General features: G+C 43.4%; 1 protein-coding gene across 1 annotated transcript in view; it reads left to right on the top strand.

Annotated features, from left to right (window-relative positions):
- The window catches only part of SLC13A3 (solute carrier family 13 member 3), a 53,679-nt gene that overhangs the window by 5,744 nt on the left and 25,889 nt on the right, over positions 1-22,046 (top strand). Inside the window, exons 2-3 of the mRNA XM_048499043.1 lie at positions 15,955-16,220; positions 17,641-17,795. Coding sequence (XP_048355000.1) covers positions 15,955-16,220; positions 17,641-17,795 — 421 coding nt within the window. The remainder of the gene's footprint in view (positions 1-15,954; positions 16,221-17,640; positions 17,796-22,046) is intronic.

The following is a 22,046-nucleotide window of genomic DNA, read 5'->3' as shown; positions in this document are numbered from 1 at the left end:
AATCAATTCTAAGCAAAGCTGCCTCCTAAGGATCACAAGTGAGAAGGCCAGGCATACCTCTCTGGGGAGGTCTTTCCATAACCAGAGCTGCCACTGAAAAGGGCCTCTGTTGTGCACCCACCAAATGATCTTCTTTGATTGATGGGACAGTTCGGAGGACCTTTTCCTGTGATCTTAATTCCCAGTCAGAAATATATGAAAGAAGACAGTCCTTCAGATACTTCAATCACAAGCCATGTAGGGCTTTTAAGATCAAAATCAACACCTTTGATTTGGGCTCATTTTGGGGATGTATTCTCCCGATAATTGGCCTTGACCAACAGTGTAACAGTAGCATTCTGCACTAGCTGCAACTTCCAAACGCTCTTCAAGTACACCACATTGAAGTAGCCTTGATCTAAAGCATAGAACCCTGTGGCTAGGTCTGATTGACCCAGGAATGGACACAGTGATGCACCAGCCAAAGCTGAGCAAAAACGCTCAAAATCACCACAGCCACCTGGTTTTCTAAGGGGACTGCTGTGTCAAGTAGCAATCTCTAGCTACCACTGCAATTTTTGTAGAATATCTCTATTCTCCCCTGCGTGTGTGTGTGTGTGTGTGTGTGGGGGGGGGGGTTGGACTTTAAAAAAATTGGGCTTCCCATGCTGCGGGAAATCCCCATGGAGTGGGCAAATTGATGCTCAAGCAGCACCATTCCTGTCTGCCTCAGCTCTGGATTGAGCTGTTAAAAATGTAGACAAAAACTCCTGTCCTGAGGAGTTTGTAATTTAAATTTTGACCAGGATATTTCAACCTGCGTTTCCAAAATTCTAAAGGTATCATGCTTGGAGAGAGAGAGCCATTTGGGGGTAAAATGCATAGGAGATACTTAATTCCATGATGGCCAGGTGATATCTTTTGTTCCCGGGAACACAAAAGGAAAGCTTCCAATTTTCATCAACTTCCTGGACCGTAGATATAGATACAGCTGTAACGTCTAGGTAGTAAAAGAAATGTTGGGTATTAAAAATCTCCAAGGGAGAAGGTGGCTGTTACCAAACTCCGAAGGACATTTTCATGGGAACTACAACAGCTATAGTGGCTGACACGTCTTGTTTTTTTAGGATGAAATTGTAACAGATTTACAGAGGATCCTGAAAGAATAATGAATAACTCCAGTTTTACCAAGTCTTTGACCACTACTTATCTGGAAATCTTGAGCTGAAATCACTAGTTCTGTGAGATTCGCTGTGGTATTTTTACCTACACATGCAATTGCATTCAAATAATAATAATAATGATCAAAATCTTTTGGCCTGAGGGCCATATTGAGATACAGAGGCCATTTGGTAGGCAGGGCCAGGATGGGGGTCTACCCCCTTTACTCCTATCTTAACCATACATGCTTCAGCTGTTCTGTCTTGTAAAGGAGGATAGAACCTGTCCTTTAGGCCCCTTCCACACACGCAAAATAATGCATTTTCAAACCACTTTCACAACTGTTTGCAAGTGGGTTTTGCTATTCCGCACAGCTTCAAAGAGCACTGAAAGCAGTTTGAAAGTGCATTATTTTGCATGTGCGGAATGAGCCTTAGAGAGAGACACTTTCTGTAAAGAGAAGACTCTATTCCCCTTTACAAATGCTGGAATGGCACTGGGGTACCTGGTTTATTTCCAAGTACGGTATGTTGTTGGAGGCACAGAGTTGACCATGTCACTTGATCACCCCTGATTTGTTTTTTGGTTTCAATTATATCCTTGTGTGATCATGGATGAAAAGGGTCCGTGGGCCATACTTTGTATACCCTTGGGGAGGAGGGAATGACCAAAGGAGTATTTGAAAGAAACACATGTTGTGAAAGAGTTGTGATAGATTTTTATGGGGCTTATTTACTTGACATATCTACTTTGGGTCTTTACTTAGATAAGACACTGGATTGTGCTGTTATTTCCCTCGTTTACAACATCCTCAGCATAAAAGAAAGAGGAGAAATACATTGCTTCAATTGCTCATAGGATGGAACAGCTTCTTTAAAGGTTTCCTTTTAAAAGGTTTTTTAAAAGGTCCTTTTTTAAAGGTTTAAAAGGTTTCCTTTTGGAATAATTGTTCAGTGTTTTGTAGGTGCATATGTAATGTTTCATTTTGTTCATTGAGTAGAACCAGAATTACATAACATATCTAATTCCTTTTAGTGGCTAGTAAATATCTCATATTAGCCAGTTATTGCACATTAGCTTGACAAACAGCTTTAATAGTTTGTAATGTCTTTTGAAGATGTTGCAGATACAAGCCTACATATAGGACAAGAGGAGCAAAATGTCTGTTGTGTTCTAAAGGCAGAATATTCTCTTTAAAGGTGCCCAGATATTGGATTTTGCATAAATAATGTACTCTACGTGGCAGGGATTTATGCTGAATTATTGAGCCATATTTTTTTTGCACAGTAGCAGGCCTTCACAATTTGTTATCAGCTGCAGACCAGGGGACATGAATGGTACCTCTAGAGCAGGGGTCTGCAACCTGCTGCTCTCCAGGTGTTCATGGACTGCAAATCCCATCAGCCCCTGCCAGCATGGCCAATTGGCAGGGGGTGATGGGATTTGTAGTCCATGAACATCTGGAGAGCTGCAGGTTGCAGACCCCTGCTCTAGAGGCTCAATAAACATCTGTTTCTTTTTCCTCCTTGGAAGTTCTACCAGAGATCAGGTATTGTCAAACCTCGCAGGCCACCGTACATGTAGAGGCAGCGGTGATTGGCCTGATGGGTTACTTTGTGCTGTAATGGGGACATACTGTTTTACTTATGTACGCTGACACAATTTGTTACATAGGTAAACAGCAGCCCACATTTTTTGCTCATGACAAAATATAACAGAAAGAATCGACGATCAACAATGTAGTCCTGAGAGTCCTGGAAGTAAGTCTCATTGAATAGACCTCAGTAGGATTCTCTAGGATTCTGAGCAGACCTGCTTAGGATTGCTCTGCAGTTGACTGAGCACTTATCTGTTTTTTTCTCCCCCACCCTGTGCGGTTAGAAGGCTCTCCCCTTTCTGTTTTATCTTCAGATTTACTCTGTGAGGTAGGTTAGTCTGGGAGGAGTTCGTGACTGAGTAGGAATTTGAACTTGGCTTTCAGTCCATTACTGTAACCATTACCCCTGAGTGAGTCAATAGGGGCATTGCATTGTCCAAGGACAGAGCTAGGGGGAAGTGTGCCTGATGCGTGCGTGTGCGTGCCATGCACCCCTCCAAGCCTCTGGAACGCCCTGTCCCGGAACACCCCGTACCACCCCCACCATGCCCCCGGAACGCCTCCGCAGGGGCGCCCGCTCGGTGCATCGCGCCACCCCCCTGTCCCCTTCGCGCTATGCCTCTGGTACTGCCTGTTCATTTGTGGCAGCCATTTATTGGTGCAGCAACATAAAGAACTATGGAGGGGGAACTGGCACTCATCTCTAGTTGTAAACCATAAGAAGAGGAGAAAATGCATGGAGGCTCTGTGGATCAGTTCAAGAGAGTTCTCAGACTTCTAGTGCAATTCTAAGAATGCTTTTCTGGGAGAAACCCCTATTTAATAGACTTGAGATTGGATCTACTAGAGGGGATTTCTATCAGCAGAATGGATCTTTCTCACCTCTGCCATCTTGGTACAGTCCAGAGGGCCTCCTGAAATGCTGCTCCTAGGGAATGTGCTCTCTTGAAGGAACAGGTCCATAGTCTGGAGGGGGCTCTTGGACCCAGGCCTACTGGTAGATAAGCAGGTGGCCTCCATGGCCAGGAGTGTCTTTTACGGGCGTTGACTGCTTAGCAAGCTATGGCCTTTCCTGCCTTTTTTCTACGGCAGAAAAAGTCTGGATGCTGTAGTGCATGCTCTGATTACATCTTGATTAGATAACTGCAATACACTCTATGTGCAGTTGCCCATTCAGTGTGTTTGGAAACTTCAACTGGTACAGATTGCTGCAGCCAGGATGTTGATTGGAGTGAACTATATTATTCCAGTCTTGGGCCACCTATGCTGACTCCCAGTTTGTTTCTAGGCACAATTCAAAGTTGTGGTCTTGACCTTCAAAGCCATATATGGTTTGGTACCTACACACCTGTAGGACCTATTCCCTTATTTGTTACCCCAAACTGAACCTCAACCCAGGGAGATTAGCTAAAATGGGTTCCAGAAAGGAATACTGTAAGACCTTGTAGTCTATGTATACTAGGGTATATCCCAGTAGGAGTACCCCAAGACAAAATTATAAAGTGAGAAAGAAATTGCAATTTTATTGAATGAAAAATTTAAAATGAATAGATATGTACAGGACTTCCGGTGATACTTCCACCTGTGCTGGCAGCTTCGTCAGATTTGCAGGTTCCTCTACACACATTTACAGCTCACTAGCATAAAGGAAGGCTATGGAGGACCCCCGGCAAGAAGCAGGGAGAGTGGGGTGCTTGCCATGTCGCAGGCTGCTGTCTTGATGGCTGCAAGCAACTCCTACAAGAGTAATCACAGCATTCGAATAAAGAAAGTCCACCCATCTGATACAAAAGAACCTGTAAAGTACAAGGCTCAGGTGCAGTTTTCACTCCCGTAATTGTAAGAAATTTAAGGAGGACTTTTGGGAGGTATCTTCACCGATTCCTGCTTGGGTGGGGTGGATTTTATTATGATATGTTTTGGTGGTTCTTGTAAGGACAGAAAGGCAAGATACAATTTTTTTGCAAATAAGTAAATCACACACACACACTACAATTTTTTGCAAATAAGTAAATATCACACACACACACACACACACACTCCTTTGCTCCGGATCCAAACTAATGGCTTTTCCAAGGGCATCTGTTTGGCCACTCTGAGGAAAGTAGGATGCTGGACTAGAAAGATCTTTGGTCCAATCTAGCATGGTTGGCTCTTATTTTCTGACTGAGTGATAGGGAAAACCTGTGTGTGCTTCTCTGGTATATCACTACTACAGACCTCTTTGATGCTAAATTTGCTATTGATTTTATCACACTAACTCAGAGAGAACTGCAGTTTCTCTCTTTGTATCTTGTGGTTGCCTAACATACAATTTGCACTCTCCCAAGGTAAATTTTTTTGTATGCTGTGGGCAAACAGATTTCTTGGGGTTAAAAATAAATAGCTTTATTTTATTTTGGCTGCCAGAGTTGTTTTTTGTTCCCAAGAGGGATTAAACTTCTGACACTGAGGGTTTTGCTCAAGTTTGTTCTGTAAAACTACAGCCAGCAAGTAATGGGGCGGGAGTGGTTACAGGTTACATTTTTTTAACAGCCTCTTGAAAAGTGCCAAGGGGAACAAGAAAGGCACAGTCGCAGCAGGCAAAGGAACTTCATGTGGCTGGATTCCGGACGGCACACAGAGATGAAGGGAAGCTTGTGCTTAATGCATTTCTGAAGTTATGCAAGTCTTAAGTTAGTCTAGAGTTTTCATCTGCTAGTGGAGTTTTGCTCCCCAGACTGTCAGTGGAGATAACAAAATTCATACTGCATTTAGTGGGTATACTGATATTAAGTTTTTCATTTGGCATACTGATAGCAGACATGTTTTTCCCCCAGGAGACCACTGTCCTAAAGGTGGAAGAAATCATCTTTTATTTTCTTGTCTTTTTTGATACCAAGGACTCACAAAAGTGCTGTGAGTGCTTGTCTTTAGCCTGTAGCAGCTCCCTGTATTTGGTAGGCTGGTGATTTCTTCACCATAATTTAAAATTTTTTTTTACTAAATTTCTACCCCACCCATTCCCAACCAAAGTTGGGCTCAGGGCAGCTTACAAAAGTTTAAAAAATAACATTACAATAGAATATTACCATAAAATAATACTCCATTAAAGCTTACACTAAAAACTCATTAATGGTGGATAATACTCAACAATATCTATAGTAACCTATTATATTTGTAGCTACCCTTCTTGGTAGATCTTCTTAACCATTCTTCTGCATATCATCATCCAAGACAGGGAATCCACAAACAAGGGAAAGGGGGGAAACATACAATTTGTCCCTCACAATTAAAAGATGGTAATTGGGCAGCTGCTGCCACCTTTTCATAGCCTTGCTGGTTTATATCAAGGTGGCTATTAAGGACCAGTGAAACCAGCAGCTTTTTTGCTTGGAGCAAAGAAGTCTCGTGACCATCCTGCCATGTTCCAGAGAAGAAAGGGATCAACAGAGATTGGGTAAAGAAGTTATTAAAAACATGATTGTTTTGGAAATCTTTTCCTTTGCTTATTTAGGCATCACCATCCCATTCATTCCCCGCCCCCGCCCTCCACACACCCCTCTGATTTTTTGGTCCCACCATAAAGGTCAGGATATATCTTAGAAAAATACCATTTAAACTGCATTCCCTGGTTCATTAAGGTGGGCCTGCATTGCTGGTGATGGTGCAATCATGGAAAATAACACTGCTTTTCAAGGAGGGGAAGAAGAAAAGTTTGGATTTATATCTTACCTTTTTCTCCTGTAAGGAGACTCAAGGTGGCTTACAAGCTCCTTTCCCTTCCTCTCCCCACAACAGACACCTTGTGAGGTAGGTGTAGCTGAGAGAGTTCTGAAGAACGGTGACTAGCCCAAGATCACCCAGCAGGAATGTAGGAGTGCAGAAACACATCTGGTTCACCAGATAAGCCTCTGCCATTTAGGTGGAGGAGTGGGGAATCAAACCCGGTTCTTCAGATTAGAATTCACCTGCTCTTAACCACTTCACCATGGAATTCATGAAGAATAGACAAATCCCAACCCTGCTCAAACAGTTGTGGGCATTTGTATGTCAATCTGGCTCAAGCTCTTTGCATTGAACACCAAATTTTAAGATTGAGAACAAAAAAGCTAGGGGAGGGGGCCAGCTGGGAAAAAGTACTGGAAAAATTGCCACTAAGGCTGATTCCGCATGGGCCAAAAACAGCGGTGTGAAAACGGTGTGAAAACAGTATAAACCCTTTTACACCGTTTTAAACCCTTTTACACCATTTTCACACTGCTGTTTTTGGCCCATGCGGAATCAGCCTATGTAATGTTAGTCCACTCTGGGAATCACCAGAAATGTTATTCTTGTATGCATGACAATGCCTTCCCATGCACCCGCCTGCTGCCAGATTTCTGGCAAACTCATGAGCCATAGGTTAAGTTGCCAGGAGTTTACTGCCTTTGCTATTGCCCATGAGCATGTGCGATTAGCTAGTACGTGCATAGCATGTGCTAAACTAAATACCTGCCAGAAGAGGAGTGGGGATGGGGGTCTTCCCAGACGAACTTCAGCTGCAACTAGCTTGCTTCTAACAAGTGAGAGTTTCCCTGAGTATTTGAGGCTTCGTCATCAAAGAGCTAATCAAATGCAAAATAAAATATTTCTATGAAAAAAGTTACTAGCCCACAAAATGATCGGTTAATTGTTCTAAATCTGGGCTGACCAATCATATGAGTTTGAAGGCATTTAAGCTTCAGGCTTCAATAGAATACCATTAGAACAGAATATTAGGATGCATGAGTTTTAACCAATTAGATCTGCGTATATTTATGTTTATTAAATAAATACATATTCATTGAACTATAGTCGCAAAGGGAAAAAGCAAGGGTGGGATAGTGCAGCGGCTCTGAAGCTTGAGCAACTTGAGAGCTCCTGTTTTGATTACAAATGTTCATGGTCCCAAGTCGTCTCATCCCTCACTGGCACACCACACCACACCACACTGGAAGGCTTTTTCAAGCTGTACCTGAACTAACCAATGGAGCCTTCTGCCCTCTCGTGTCTCAAAATACGGTGTGATCTTTATCAGCTACTACTCTTTAAAAGCAAGCTTAAGAAAAACATTTCTACAGACGGTCCGTGGTCTAGAAGATCAGATCTCAGAAAACTGATGGTTCTGTTGGGCCACAATTCAAAAGGCCCCGAGGCTTTACTCAGTCTCACCCTTTTGCTAGGATGGACTTGCCATTGGAGACAGGAAGAAACTTTCTTTTTGAAGAAGAGAAGAAGAGTTTGGATTTATATCCCCCCCTTTCTCTCCCGCAGGAGACTCAAAGGGGCTGACAATCTCCTTGCCCTTCCCCCCTCACAACAAACACTCTGTGAGGTGGGTGGGGCTGAGAGAGCTCCGAGAAGCTGTGACTAGCCCAAGGTCACCCAGCTGGCATGTGTGGGAGTGCACAGGCTAATCTGAATTCCCCAGATAAGCCTCCATAGCTCAGGCGCCAGAGCTGGGAATCAAACCCGGTTCCTCCAGATTAGATACACGAGCTCTTAACCTCCTACGCCACTGCTGCTCCTTTTTGGACTGTAACTTCTAGATAGGGGTGGACAGGGTTAGGAAAAGGACTTGGAGACATTCTTAGAAGCACTTAGAGAAACAGGAAAACAAAAGTCTATTGTTACTATATCTGAATTTCTAATATTCAACAGCTGTTGGCTATTATGATCTATGCGTGAAAAGTGGTGTCTTTCTGTGGTGAAATCCTCTCCATTAGAAAACAGAGAGAAATCCAGTTCAATTTTATATTGGAAACAAGATGACTATACTAGAATTTTATGCTGGAAATAAGATGACTATACTAGAATTGTAAGCCATTCTACTTATGAGAGATTCTAGGCTGAGCTATTCGTTCCCAACAACAAATCAGCACATTTTCTGGCTTGTGCTGTGGGGTGATACGAAAGCAAGGTGAGTGCAGGTGGGAACTCCAGGAACTGTTGCCCATATAAACAGTGGAAGGGATAACTGATTCTGTCACTATTTCTTGAGGTGGAGAGCCCTGACCCCATTCCTAGATAACATTCCTCTCCTCAGTAAAATGATTTTTAACCACTGACTTGATTACTTGGCTATCACTGCAAGCATGCTGTATTCACATAGGTACATTTGTGAGTTAAAGGAGAGGGAAACTTGTCTGTAAAAGCTTTCCTGCCAGGCTGACAAAAGACTGTTTTTCAGGTGTCCCAGCAGTTAGGCAAGAAGCTTTTCCTGAAGTTGCAGCCAGAAGCATTATTATCATAGGAAAGGTTCTTTTCTCTGGATAGGCTATGCAGCCGAACATACTGATCACTCCTTTAAAGCAGCAATTTAAATTTTCCTTAGGAAGTGTGCTTTTTTTTTTTAAAAAAGGGTATGCACCAGAAACACTTAGCCACGCCTCATCTCATGCGGTTGACTGCTGCTAAAATTGCAGAATGCTTAACTCAGGAGTCAATGCAGCCAACAAACCGTTCTTGTGCACGGTGAATGATTGCAAGGGGAACAGGCAACACAGGAGGCATCCATGTTCTTGGCAGGGTTCAAGGGACATAGCTAATGAGGTGTGCAAAAGTCTTGTCACAACAGCTTCTAATGGACTGTTGTCAGCAGTACCCAGGCTTGACAGCTAGTAGTAGGTGCCAGAATGGAGGCTTCACAGTAGGAGGTTCTTAGCCGTAATCCAAGGCCAGGTTACCAAAGTTTTCCACTACAGTAATGGAGCTACTTCAGGACACTGCAATAACTGAGATGGGGAGACAGAGGCCCTTTTCGCACACACGGTTTGTTCTGGATTAAATATTTGTGGTCGTCACGGTTTCTGCTTGTTGTTCGCACATACCAGCTCTGGAATGCAGTTCGACCCCTACTCTGTCGCCCAATCAAGGCGTCGCCTCACATTTTCCCTGTCACTCGATGCTTCTGCAACTTTTTCAGATAAAACTGTTTCCCTCCACATTTCTGCCCCTATGTGTGAAACGTCACACTACCAAGCAGGTTTTAAGAATCACGCCCTCGCGGAGATGCGATTTCTCCCAGCCAATCAAGAGAAGCAAAGAATTTGCCAGTTGCGCACACAGATTTTACTGTTTCATTTCCGTCTCACTCGCCTCCCGCCTCTCCTCACGCTTGGTCAGGCATTGCATTGTCTCGCTGCAGTGAGGTCTCGAGAAAACGAGATCTCTGCGCAACAGTGCCGTGAGACTGTGAGATAACGCTTAATTGGTAGCTCATTGGCTGCGTTACGTCCGCGCCCGGGGAGATCAAATGGATGGGCCGAACAGCTCAGCCACCAACTCAGACAAAGCTCTTGGGAGGGATGTGTCTTGGCGGAACGACGAGATGAGGGATCTGATTGCAGTATGGAGGGAGGAGGAAGTACAGCGCTCCCTAAAGTCCAGCTACAGAAACGTAAATGTTTTTGAGAAAGTGGTGGCGGAGATGCACCTCAGGGGGCACAAGAGAACTGCTCTTGAATGTAGGATAAAAGCAAACACTTTAAAACGTGACTTCAAAAGAGTTAATCAGCCCAACAAGACTTCCGGTAATGGTCCTCGGACCATGCCTTACTTTGAAGAGCTGGAGCAGATATTTTGGGGGGGGGGGGGGCAGAAGCGTTAACCCGCCGCACCAGCTCAGAGTGACGGAATGTGTAGTGGGAGCTTCTGCCGATGCTGTGTTGAGGGACAGCGCCTCAGCACACTCAATGCAAGACATCTAGAATTATTAATGTCCAGCCAATGGAAAGATGTGGCATGTCATCATCACAAATTGAAAGCCACGTCACAGCGTGACAACGTGATGACGGGGCCAAACGTCACAAACGACACGCCCAGGAACGGCCAAGCAGCCAATCAGAACTCTCGTTTGCATCGCATTCCGCGGCAATGCAAACTATCGGGGTTTCTGGATTCAGATGCGGTTCCAGAACAACTGGCCGAAGTACGAATGATGTCAAGCAACGAACCGGCAACAAAAAGGTCGGGATGTCGATGCGCGTTGCAGTAATTCCAGAGCAAACCTTGTGTACGAAAAGGGCCCAAGAGAGACTGGAGGCAGTATGAGCGGCTGCTGCTGTAACATAGCTTGACTGTTTCCTTTACATAAGGGGGGATACCCAAGCTACATTTCTTGCCTTATGACTGAGGTCAGAAGAAGGGTGTGTAATTGAACAGCTCTTGCCAGCATGGGCTAGGGGAGATAAATGAGGCTTTCCCAGAATCTTTGCAAACTCCCGTACTTCCTTTTATTCTTCAAAGGCTCATAAATTAAGTGAAAAAAATCCACACAGAGAAACCAGTTATTCCAGTATAGATTTATGTTAATTGCTCTGCAGAATAGGCTAGCCCATTTTTCCCCGCTAAGTAGACCTATTTCAGAAAGAATTAACAGTTTTCAGGAGAACTGATGTGTTCAAATGTTTTCCTGGACTGCTCTTAGCGCAGGTATTATTAGCTGGGTCAGAAGGCAGATTGGCTGTTCATTCCCATCCTATCGGTGCAGCTATGAATTAGCCAACGTACTATGAATCGAAATGTGTTTAAACTCTCCCTCTGGTCATCTAAAGCAGCAGCAAGGTGGGACCTTGTAAGTTGAACCACTTATTTTTCAGATATATCATACAGACAAGATCTTAGCCAGGAATGTCAGAGTGGCTCAAAATAATTAGTGCTCTCGGGTATTATGTCCCCTCTGGAGTCTGAGAGACAGTGTAAAGTCCCTCATTTCCAACAATAATGCCATAGAGTCCCCCTTCTAAAGGTGCTATTTGCAGCAGCTGCGTAGTGGTTAAGAGCAGGTGTACTTTAATCTGGAGGAACCGGGTTTGATTCCCAGCTCTGCCGCCTGAACTGTGGAGGCTTATCTGGGGAATTCAAATTAGCCCGCGCACTCCCACACACGCCAGCTGGGTGACCTTGGGCTAGTCACAGTTCTTCTGAGCTCTCTCAGCCCCACCTACCTCACACGGTGTTTGTTGTGAAGGGGGAAGGGAAAGGAGTTTGTAAGCCCCTTTGAGTCTCCTACAGGAGAGAAAGGGGGGGATATAAATCCAACTCTTCTTCTTCTGTGTATTGTCGAAGGCTTTCACGGCTGGAATCACTTGGGTGCTGTGTGGTTTCCGGGCTGTATGGCCGTGTTCTAGCAGCATTCTCTCCTGACGTTTCGCCTGCATCTGTGGCTGGCATCTTCAGAGGATCTCTGAAGATGATCCTCTGAAGATGCCTGATCCTCTGAAGATGCCAGCCACAGATGCAGACGAAACGTCAGGAGAGAATGCTGCTAGAACACGGCCATACAGCCCGGAAACCACACAGCACCCAAATCTTCTTCTTCCTCTTCCTCTTCCTCGTTAACTGATCTGCTGCCTAGAGATTAAATTATAATAATGGGAGACCTCCAGCTGCCACCTGGAGGATGGCAACCCTACTGCTAGTGTTGGAAGTGGAGGAATGCAATGTTCCTTTTTACAAAGTGTTGGTCCTTCAGAGGAGGCGGTGGAGCCAGCAGCATCCTTTTGTTTGCTACTCTTAGGGATGCCTTCTTTCCAACACCTTCCCTTTCTCTCTCCCTAACTATCATGTGAGCAAAGCATGCTCCATTCAGTTTCTCTCCATAACGATTTAGATGGCAAGAATATTCTTCAGTACTTTTTCTCTTCTACTTCTTTTTTTAAAAGCAACAAGCCTCATGTGGACTTTCTTCTACAAGCAGCATCCCTCTTACACAGCCCAAACCAAACTCTAAGGCAGTGGTTCTCAACCTTCCTAATGCCGCGACCCTTTAACACAGTTCCTTATGTTGTGGTGACCCCCAACCCTAACATTTATCCATTTTACAGATGGAGAACACTGATGCAGAAGAGTCTTAGGCGACCCCTGTGGAAGGGTCGTTCGACCCCCAAAAGGCTCGCGACCCACAGGTTGAGAACCATTGCTCTAAGGTAACATTACCACAGGCAAAAAATTAGGAGTTTCCAAATAGCTGTTTCAGATTGGGTGCTCCCTGCAAACAGAAAAATGGAATCTCCCGGGCCTTTCTGGAGCACCTCCTGCTACAAAGAGGCAGGATTGACTCTTTAGGGAAGAAGGAAATGAGTAATAGGAAACGTTTTGGCAAGTTCTTTGCCTTCTGAGGGTGGGAACCACCAGGGTGAATCCTCTCCAATAACCACACTGGACTCTTTGCTGGGATAAACATTTTGGCCATAGCCATTTTATTAGCCAACCAAAAACAGAAACGTGAGGCGTAGCATGGGTCTTGATCTGGCCTGTCTGCTTCATAGCGACGCTCCAATGGGCGGATGCCCTGTATTGGACTTCGCTCCGCTGAAGGGGTTCTGCTGGGCAGACGCTCCTGGCAAGACGTGATCCCCATTTGCCGGTTTGGCAGGGCGGTTGCCTCTTGCCGCCATCAGCACTTCCAGATCATTACCCATGCGCCACCGCCAAACAGCTATGACAGAAACATGCAACAACCGAATGAACCCAGGGAGAGGTGGGTGGGCAAATCGCCAGCTGGCCGAAGCACATGGCCAGAACAAAGGAGGGCTTTCCCCTTTAAAGGGTCAATCCGCCCTCCCCTCCTGGTGACGTCAGTCCTTGCCCAACATGGCCTGGGCTTCGCTTCCGCCCTCAGTTAAGCGGAAGCGGTCACCTTGGCTCCACCCATCCCACCCCCAGAGGCAACTGCAGCTGGTGGGTGATTCACAGCTGTCTATAGCATGCTTAGAGGTATGTGCTAGCTAGGTAGTTTCACTTCTACTTTGTAGGTTCCCATAAATAGGACATTCTGTTTTGTAAAGTGAAACCACAATATTCTTATCGTCTCCCTTCTCTGTCTTAACAGAAGCGTTTATATAAAGAATCTCTTGTGTAACTGAAGAAAACCCCAAGGCATTCCTGAGTTCTTTGCTGTTAATCGTTCACATGGCTGAAAAATTGACTGAGTCACAAGATGTATAAGAAAGTCTATATCTGAGACCAAATATGATAGTTTGAATAGTTATTTGTTTTGCAAAAGTAACTGCTCCAAGGTGAAAAAGAAGAAACCTTTCCTCAACTTTAGAGAGTCTCAAAGTGACTTACAATTGCCTTTCCTTCCCCTCCCCACAACCATCAACTCTCTGAGGGAGTTCTCAGAGAACTGGGCCTAGCCTGTGGTCATTCAGCAGGCTGCATGTGTAGGAGTAGGGAAACAAACCCAGAAAGTCTCTCCTTGGCCACTGGTGGGCCACTACAAGTCTGGTGGGTCACTGCGAGTAGCAGAGTGCTGGACTAGATGGACTCTGGTCTGATCCAGCAGGCTAGTTCTTATATTCTTATGTTCTTAACCTGGTTCACCAGATTATAGTCCATTGCTCTTAACCACACTGAAAATGGCTACCATTATCAAAATGCACTTTATGGTCAAATGAGGGATCTATGAAGGACCTGCTAAGGTCATAGGGTTGGGTTGCCAGCTCTGGGTTGGGAAATACCTGGAGATTCAGGCAGCGGGGGGCAGGGGGGGGGAGTGGAGCCTGGGGTTGGAGGGACCTCAGTGGGGTATATTGTCATAGAGAGTCCACCTGCTAAGGCAGCTGTTTTCTTCAGGGGAACTGATTTCTGTAGATCAATTATAATACCAGGAGATTTCCAGGCCCCGCCTAGAGGTTGGCAGCCCTAGAACTGAAGCGTGCCATGCTGAACCATTTCCCAGTACCAACCAAGCATATATATAAGGGTGGAGAGTTTCTACTGATTTGGGAAGTCAAAGGTAGTCAGAAAGGATACTATTCCCATTCCTTTGCCATTTACATTGAAACTAGTGCACTTTGGCCTCTTCTATCACATGGACACACAGCACGGACTTTGCTTTTCTAAACCACAACAAGACAGGATGTTATACAGCTTAGCAGCGTTAAGTGCAACAGTGAAGGCAGGTAGGTCCAGTGAATGCATAGCCCATGAGTCAAGTATTGGTGAGAGTTTGGGCTTTCATGAAGAATCCAGAGAGACTGCACTTTGCCCAAGACTATCTCAGGCTGAGATGAGGAGGGGTAAACATTACATGTGTTACTCCATAATGTGAATATTTGCCATCCATGTTCATTTTTAAAAAAGCAGTTGTGGGAGGCCATATAAGGAGATTAGGAAAGGCCAGGAGATAACCTACTGGGAGATGCTGGGGAGCATAGAAACAGTTTCCCTGGCATTACTTTGACACAGTATGCCACTTCTGGTGCACTTCTGGTGCATGGGGGGTGGGGAGGCACTAGGATTTGCCCCAAACTCTATGATTAAACCATAGAGTTTGGGCCACACATAGAGCTCCATCCCAACAACTCACATCGCCCTGCAGGTCACTGCTATTTTTGTGCTGTCTGATCTGCAGTGTTGGCAAGGCCTCCGATTCCTCCCACCCCAATCAGTAGAGCAGTGGCAGAGAACGGGAAGTCTGTCCTTGGCCACTCAAGACTGTAATTTGAATTGGAAATTCAGAATAAGACCGTCTACTTTTTCCTTCAGGCTTTGATTGTTATAAAATGAAGAAGGTGGCTATTGGAAAAAGGGTCTTTCCTGTGTAGTGTGGCCAGTATGCCTGGAGAAAAATGTCCTCTTGTATGTAGAAATGGGTGCCTGACATTTCTCATAGCCTAAAGCTAAATAATACCATAATTAAGTTGCTATTAAATGGACTGAACATTTTTCTCCTGATGGCAAACTTATTCCTATGGAGGCACCCAGACTTCAGAATATGGTTTCCAGACAAGTCCATCAGGCATCTATAGAACAGTATTTCTTCTCAATACAGCTGAAAAATAAATGCCTTTATTCTGCCAGACCATTGGCGGCATCTGATTTCTGTTTTGTGTACATGTGTGTATTTGGGGTAGGGGAGCTCTTCTATTGTTTAAGAGTTTACAATTTGTTGTTAAAAATTGTAGTTTTCATTTGGGCTACTGGTTGCCCTAGAAGTCTAGGCTAAGTAGACAGGTGCACTGTAAAAGATAACAAATAAATACAAATAAATAATTTATCTTCAGCTCTGGGAAGGAAGCTGGCTATAAACAAATATGGGTGTGACAACGTCAAATTTTAAAAAAGGAAATGTTGGTTACCTAATTTGTTGGATGATATTAACATGAGCAAGATAACAATAATATGAAGTGTACATTTTTGTACATTCTCAGGAGCTAAACAATGCATAATATTATCTCTTACCTTTTTCTCCTTTGGTTTTCTTTCAGGAAGGAAAATGTCTCTACGTTATTCTACTCATGGCCTTCTACTGGTGCACCGAAGCATTGCCATTGTCTGTGACAGCCCTTCTTCCCATCATTCTCTTTCCCTTCCTGGGGATTCTCCCCGCCAACAAAGTTTGCCCCCAGTATTTTTTAGATACCAATTTCCTCTTCCTGAGTGGCTTAATCATGGCAGCTGCCATTGAAGAGTGGAATCTGCATCGCAGGATGGCTCTGAGAATCCTCATGTTTGTGGGAGTCCAGCCAGCCAGGTGACTGAGGCAGTATCTGAGTTTGTTGTTAACTTGATTGCAAAAGTGGAAAGTAAGGGATCCGTCAAAAGGATCTGTTGAGTAGGCAATACAATTGCCACTAGGAGTGCACAGTCAGCTATGACCCTTAAGATGCTTGATATTTAGTGTATCAGGTCAGGTTGGCAGTATTCATCCCTACTGCTGTCTCTCTGTTCTGCTTTTATCATTCCCGATAATATTGAGATATTGAGTCATACCTGGGATACAGCAGTGTCTAGGAAGCAGGGACAGATCTGTAGCTGAGAGTCAGACCTTGGCCCTTTAAATGTTAAAGGATTTCCTTAGGGTGTAAACCTGAGCTCTCCAGTCGGGAGGCCCAGTCTACCCTGATAGAGAACAATGGAAGCTGAACAGAGTTGACTCTTGTTAGTACTTGGATTGGAGATCACCAAGGAAGAGGAAACCACCTCTGCTTCTCACTTGCTGGGGTCACCATAAGTCACTCACGACTTGACTACACTTCCATCCATATGGATATGTTAGAGCTTGTGTTAACATACTACTCAAGTGTTCATATAACATACTACTCGAGTGTTCATATTAAAAATTGCCAACGTAAACAAGAGCCCCCCCTTTCCTTTGCAACATCTGTGTTTACTGTGAATCTTCTAAATGCCTGACTGTTCCTTATGCTAAGCCAGAATGTTGCTCTGTCAAACTCAGTAATGCCCTTTCTGATTGGCAGGAGGTTTCCATGGTCCCAGATAGAGACCTTTCACATCACTTGTTTTCTACTCCTTTTAACTGGAGGTGCTGGGAGTAAACCTAAAACATTCTTCATGCAAACAGATGCTGTGCAACTGAGCCACAGCCCATCTTATATTAATTTAGTTTTTGAAGACTTCATTCTCCAGTGATGGTATATGCTTACCTAGAATTGTCTTAAGAAAAGAAAAAAAATAGTGCTAGATATCTCACTACAGTATGTGAACTAGATATGGTGTGTGACTGATGGTGGGCTACAGGCATGACACATGTTGGATCATTTCCTATATAATTCAACATCAGCATAAGCCTTCTATTGTTGCTGCCTGCCTGGAATTGTGCGAATAGGAGACCCGTTAGATCACAAAGCATGACTAGATTCATACACGTGGAGAGCCACAGAAATAAGAAATTGAATTTGTTTAAATTGTGAAAAATCCCTGCTTTCCCCCTCTAAACTAGTAAAAGAGGAGAAATGTAGGACCTTCAATATTGTTGGAATCTGATTAACACTGATCCCAGCTGTATAGGCTTGGACGTCTTAGGAAGTATAATCAGAGTTTTGTTCTGATTAATCATAAGGCCTTGGTATGTGACTGGAAATTTTCCTCCCAAAATGCAGTGTTGTAAAACTCTTCCTTCCTTCCTTCCTTCCTTCCTTCCTTCCTTCCAGACTCATTTTAGGAATGATGATGACAACTTCCTTCCTGTCTATGTGGCTGAGTAACACAGCTTCAACAGCCATGATGCTACCAATTGCAACAGCAATTCTGAAGAGTCTTTTTGGAGAGAGAGAAATATCAAGCAGGGAGAATGAGGAAAATCAAGGTAAGTCAGTATACACTACCAGTGTTGTGACTTTTTAATGGCAAAATGGAAACCGACCAATGGTTAAGTTGTAGCATGGAATCTTTGTAACCTTCCATTTATTATTTTTTAATTTTTTTTATTTTATATTCACATTTATACCCCGCCTCTCCCAACTGGGCCCAGGGCGGCAAGCAACAGTAAAATTACAATTTAAAACAACTATGAAACATCAATCCAACATTAAAACAATAATGGCAAAATATGCACAATGCTGGAATGTGGCTGTTGCCTGGTATTTGAAAAACTGTTTTGTGTACTCACCTGAAAAATATCCGATTAAAACTGAAACATTGGAATTAGCACAGAATTGGGGAGGATTTGCTCTGCTACTGCACAAGCCCATTGCAAGCTGAGTTCACAAATCCACCACAGTTCAAACCCAGTTATAAGAGCTTGGCACCATCTACCTGTCCCTAACCAAACAAATGTAAAGAGGGAGGGGTCTGGCAGGAGGGAGAGCTAGCTGGCAATAGCAGAGACCTTATAACTCCAGGCTTGGATGGCCAGGTCTCAAGGGTGGGACTATCAGCAGTGGCGGCCTTATATCTGCAGCCAAAACAGAGGGTGGGGGAAAAATGAGGCTATATAATTTTGGTAGTAAAATATTGAACTGATAGTAGAGCAACAGGATTCTCTTGTGAGCTAAGAGAACTCTACAATGTGTCATCTGTATTCTCTGCTTTCTGCTGCTTTCCTTGATCCCATATATGATGCACAGGGATCATGTATGAACTGGCAGCCAGAACTTGTGAAACAGCATCAGTGATTTGTAGTGCTGAATTTCAGAGAGACGAGTGCATCATTCTGTGATTGGTTTCTTTACATCTTGAAGGTTGGTTGCATTAGAACAGAAGATTGTCATGCCTGCAATCGATATTGGTTCTAAAAAAGAGCAATGAAATCTATTAGGACGTGAAATAGAATCTCCTCAAATGCAACTGGCTTACATTGTTAATGACCCAAAGTCTCCTAAGGGGCTTCTCACTGATCATCTTGACTATTGCACACACACTGTGATCTTCTCTCCACATTTGCTTTCCCCTCCTTGCTGAGTCACAGCTAGCTTATGGAGACGCCATAGGGTGTGCAAAGCAAGAAAGGTTCCTAGGTGGTTTACCATTGCCTGCTGTTGCACACCCCCAAGCACCTTACCTCTGTCCTGTAGTGCTCTGAGGAGATTTTCCCTCCAAAAGTTCCAACTGTCACAATGCTTTGCCTGAGCAGCCCTTTGGTCTGTTAATATTGTGACGCAGTAGTGTGAATGTGGTGATTTTACTTCATTTCTTATCACTTTGTGTTTTTTCCCCATCTTTATAATAAACAGTAAAATGTTCTTCAGCTGCTCAGCTGGGCATCTCACAGTCCAGCAGAGAAACCGCTCTGAGGGAACACAAAAATAACCCCTTTTCCTTCTGTCAGAAAAAATAAAAAGCAGGCACCAGAGGTTCTTTAAAAATGATGAAACAAGAAGGTTTTATTTACATGAAGAAAGAAAAATGATTTTGGCAAAGGAACAAATATTATGATACAAGAAGCAGGTATTGAGTGGTTACTGTATGCAAGATGTTACAGTATCTCTCTTCACAAAAGCTACAAGTTTGGCTCAGGTCATTAGCTTATTGTTTTCAAGATGTTATTCAATTTATTTAACCATATATATACACACACCAGTCTCGGTTTTAAAAGACCTTTCTTTTAACCTCAGGTAAGTATTTCAAAAACAGTTCCTTAAAACATTATATTCTAGACAATCCTTTCCACGAGATATGTCTAGCTCCTATGCGGTGCTTAACAGAGAAGGAATTCCAGCTAACCCTCAGGAAGCCAGTTCCTCTCTTTGGCTCCTTCCGCACACACAAAATAATGCGTTTTCAAACCACTTTCACAACTGTTTGCAAGTGGATTTTGCCATTCCGCACAGCTTCAAAGAGCGTTGAAAGCAGTTTGAAAGTGCATTATTCTGCATGTGCGGAATGAGCCTTTATCTCTGCCTCTACTCTCATAAGCTTCCTGCTTAATATCTGAGTGGAGTTTTTATCAGAGACCAAAACAACCAAACAACCCATGTATGTATACAATGGCACTGTTTTTGTTAACCTCAGGAATGCAGTACAGATTCTTCTTTTAATATGACCATCCAGTCCCTCAAACAGAGTAGCCTAATCAACTTTGAACAGAGCCCACTCAGCACACATCCATTCACTTGGGGTCTCTCATCCAAACTCCCTCAAAATCTCTTCACACAGTCTTTTAGAATTCTGCCTTTCACAGCCAGCCAGTCACAAAGCAGCCCTGACTTGACTCTTTGTGGGCTGCAGTCCTCTTGCAGAAAATAAGGCCAAGGTAGGTAACAGTCACACCTGCCTCTGCATAGCAACCCTAGACTCCTGTCAAAGTACTAATCAGGGCTCACTTGGTTTAGCTTCCAAGATCTGATGAGACCAGGCTAGTCTGGACATTCATATCAGGGACCTCAGCTCAAAAGTGTAAAGCCTGGAAAATTTTTGCTGGTCTGTAAGGTGCTACTGGACTCAAACTGTGTTTGAGTAGTAAAATTCTAGCAGTCTCATTCTTAGCAAAGTTACAATCTTCTAAATCCATTGAAAGTTAATGGCCTAGATGGATTTAACTCTTTAAGGCGGCAGCATAAGACAGCCATGAAAAATTGCTCACAATAGTTTTATGGCACCAAGGAACATATTTCACCTAAGTGATGTTGGCGATATTTTTTAAAATTATATGATAAATAAATCATTCACCAAGCAGCTGCCGCCTTGCTTCTTCCTGAAATTAAGATGTTTCATCATTTTGTTTTATTACTAATAAGTCTAGAATACTGTGAAACCAGTGGTGGAATTCAATTTAACAACCGGTTCCGGTGGTGGGATTTAAATAATTTAACAATTGGTTGTATACAGGAGGCATTTTAACAACCGGTTCTGCCGAAGTGGTGCAAACCTGCTGAATCCCACCACTGTGTGAAACCCTGAGAAAAGCTACCTTGAAAGGTCAGAAGATCTTTTGAGGCAGCAGTCTATTAGGTGGGTAGGGGTGCTACTGCAAAGTACCATTGATGGCACCCTTGAACATGAGCTCTTTGCACCAGCACCTCCATGTGGACTTTTTCTGTACTACTGTATATTGTTTGTACTACAAGCAATGGCTATATACAACCATTAATATTTTTCACAGGCAGTAGTTTGTTCATAATCTAAGGCTTGAATGATTTCAACATGTTGGAGAGTAGGGAGACCAACTTGGATGCCAATGCGTTCATATTCTGCCTTACAGTGTTTTCCAATTTATTACTGGGTTCATGGAAGTGAACCTCATTTGTATTGCTTCACTGAGCATTGTACTGATAAATAATTGAAATGTAAAACATGACACTGCAAAAGTCAATGGATCATTGAGCAGTGTACACTTACATGCCTTTTACGGTAAGGTGAACAACTCCATAGACTTTGACCATGATTTACTTTTCTTGTAATTTCTCAACATGTGGAAATGAATAAGAAAAGGCAATATTCTCATAAGGGAATCTTGGTCCAAACAGCATTCATTCCTAGCAAAAAGCATTCCAATGTTTAGTGATCCCAGACACAGTTTACAGGAAATGAAACTCAGGAAATGAAACTCAACTACTATATTCAAGAGAAAAAGATAATTTCATTTTTGAAAAATTACACAGGAACTCATTAAAAAAATTAGTCATGAACTGCCTTGTACAGAGTCAGATCATTGGTCTAACAAGTTCAGTATTGTCTACTCTGATGGGCAGTGCTAGTCCAGAGTTTCAGGAAAAGGACTTCTAATTTATGTTTTAAGATTTTTATAACATTGTAATGTTATATCTTTTTAAGTATGCTCATAGAATGTTGAAAGTGAACACAAAGTCCATCAAGTCCAACCCCTTGCCATGCAGAAATACACAATCAAAGCAAAACCTCCAAAGAAGGAGACTCCACCATACTCTAAGGCAGAAGTATATTTAGGTAAAGTGTAGCATGGTGCAAAATTTGAATTTTCTGCCCTATGGGGCGTCTTCCCTAACCATGACCAAACAACCCCTTCCTGAAATAACTTGGAAAATAACTTCCTCCCCCTTCTTCCCAGATTACAGCACATAATAAAGGAAAGGACTTTCACATTGCCTACTACTTGATCCTTTTAATTGGACTTTCTAGAGATTGAATTTTTGCATTCAAA

Source organism: Sphaerodactylus townsendi, linkage group LG05, assembly GCF_021028975.2.
Source record: "Sphaerodactylus townsendi isolate TG3544 linkage group LG05, MPM_Stown_v2.3, whole genome shotgun sequence".
NCBI classification, from domain to species: domain Eukaryota; kingdom Metazoa; phylum Chordata; class Lepidosauria; order Squamata; family Sphaerodactylidae; genus Sphaerodactylus; species Sphaerodactylus townsendi.
This window is presented reverse-complemented; position numbering and strand designations above follow the sequence as displayed.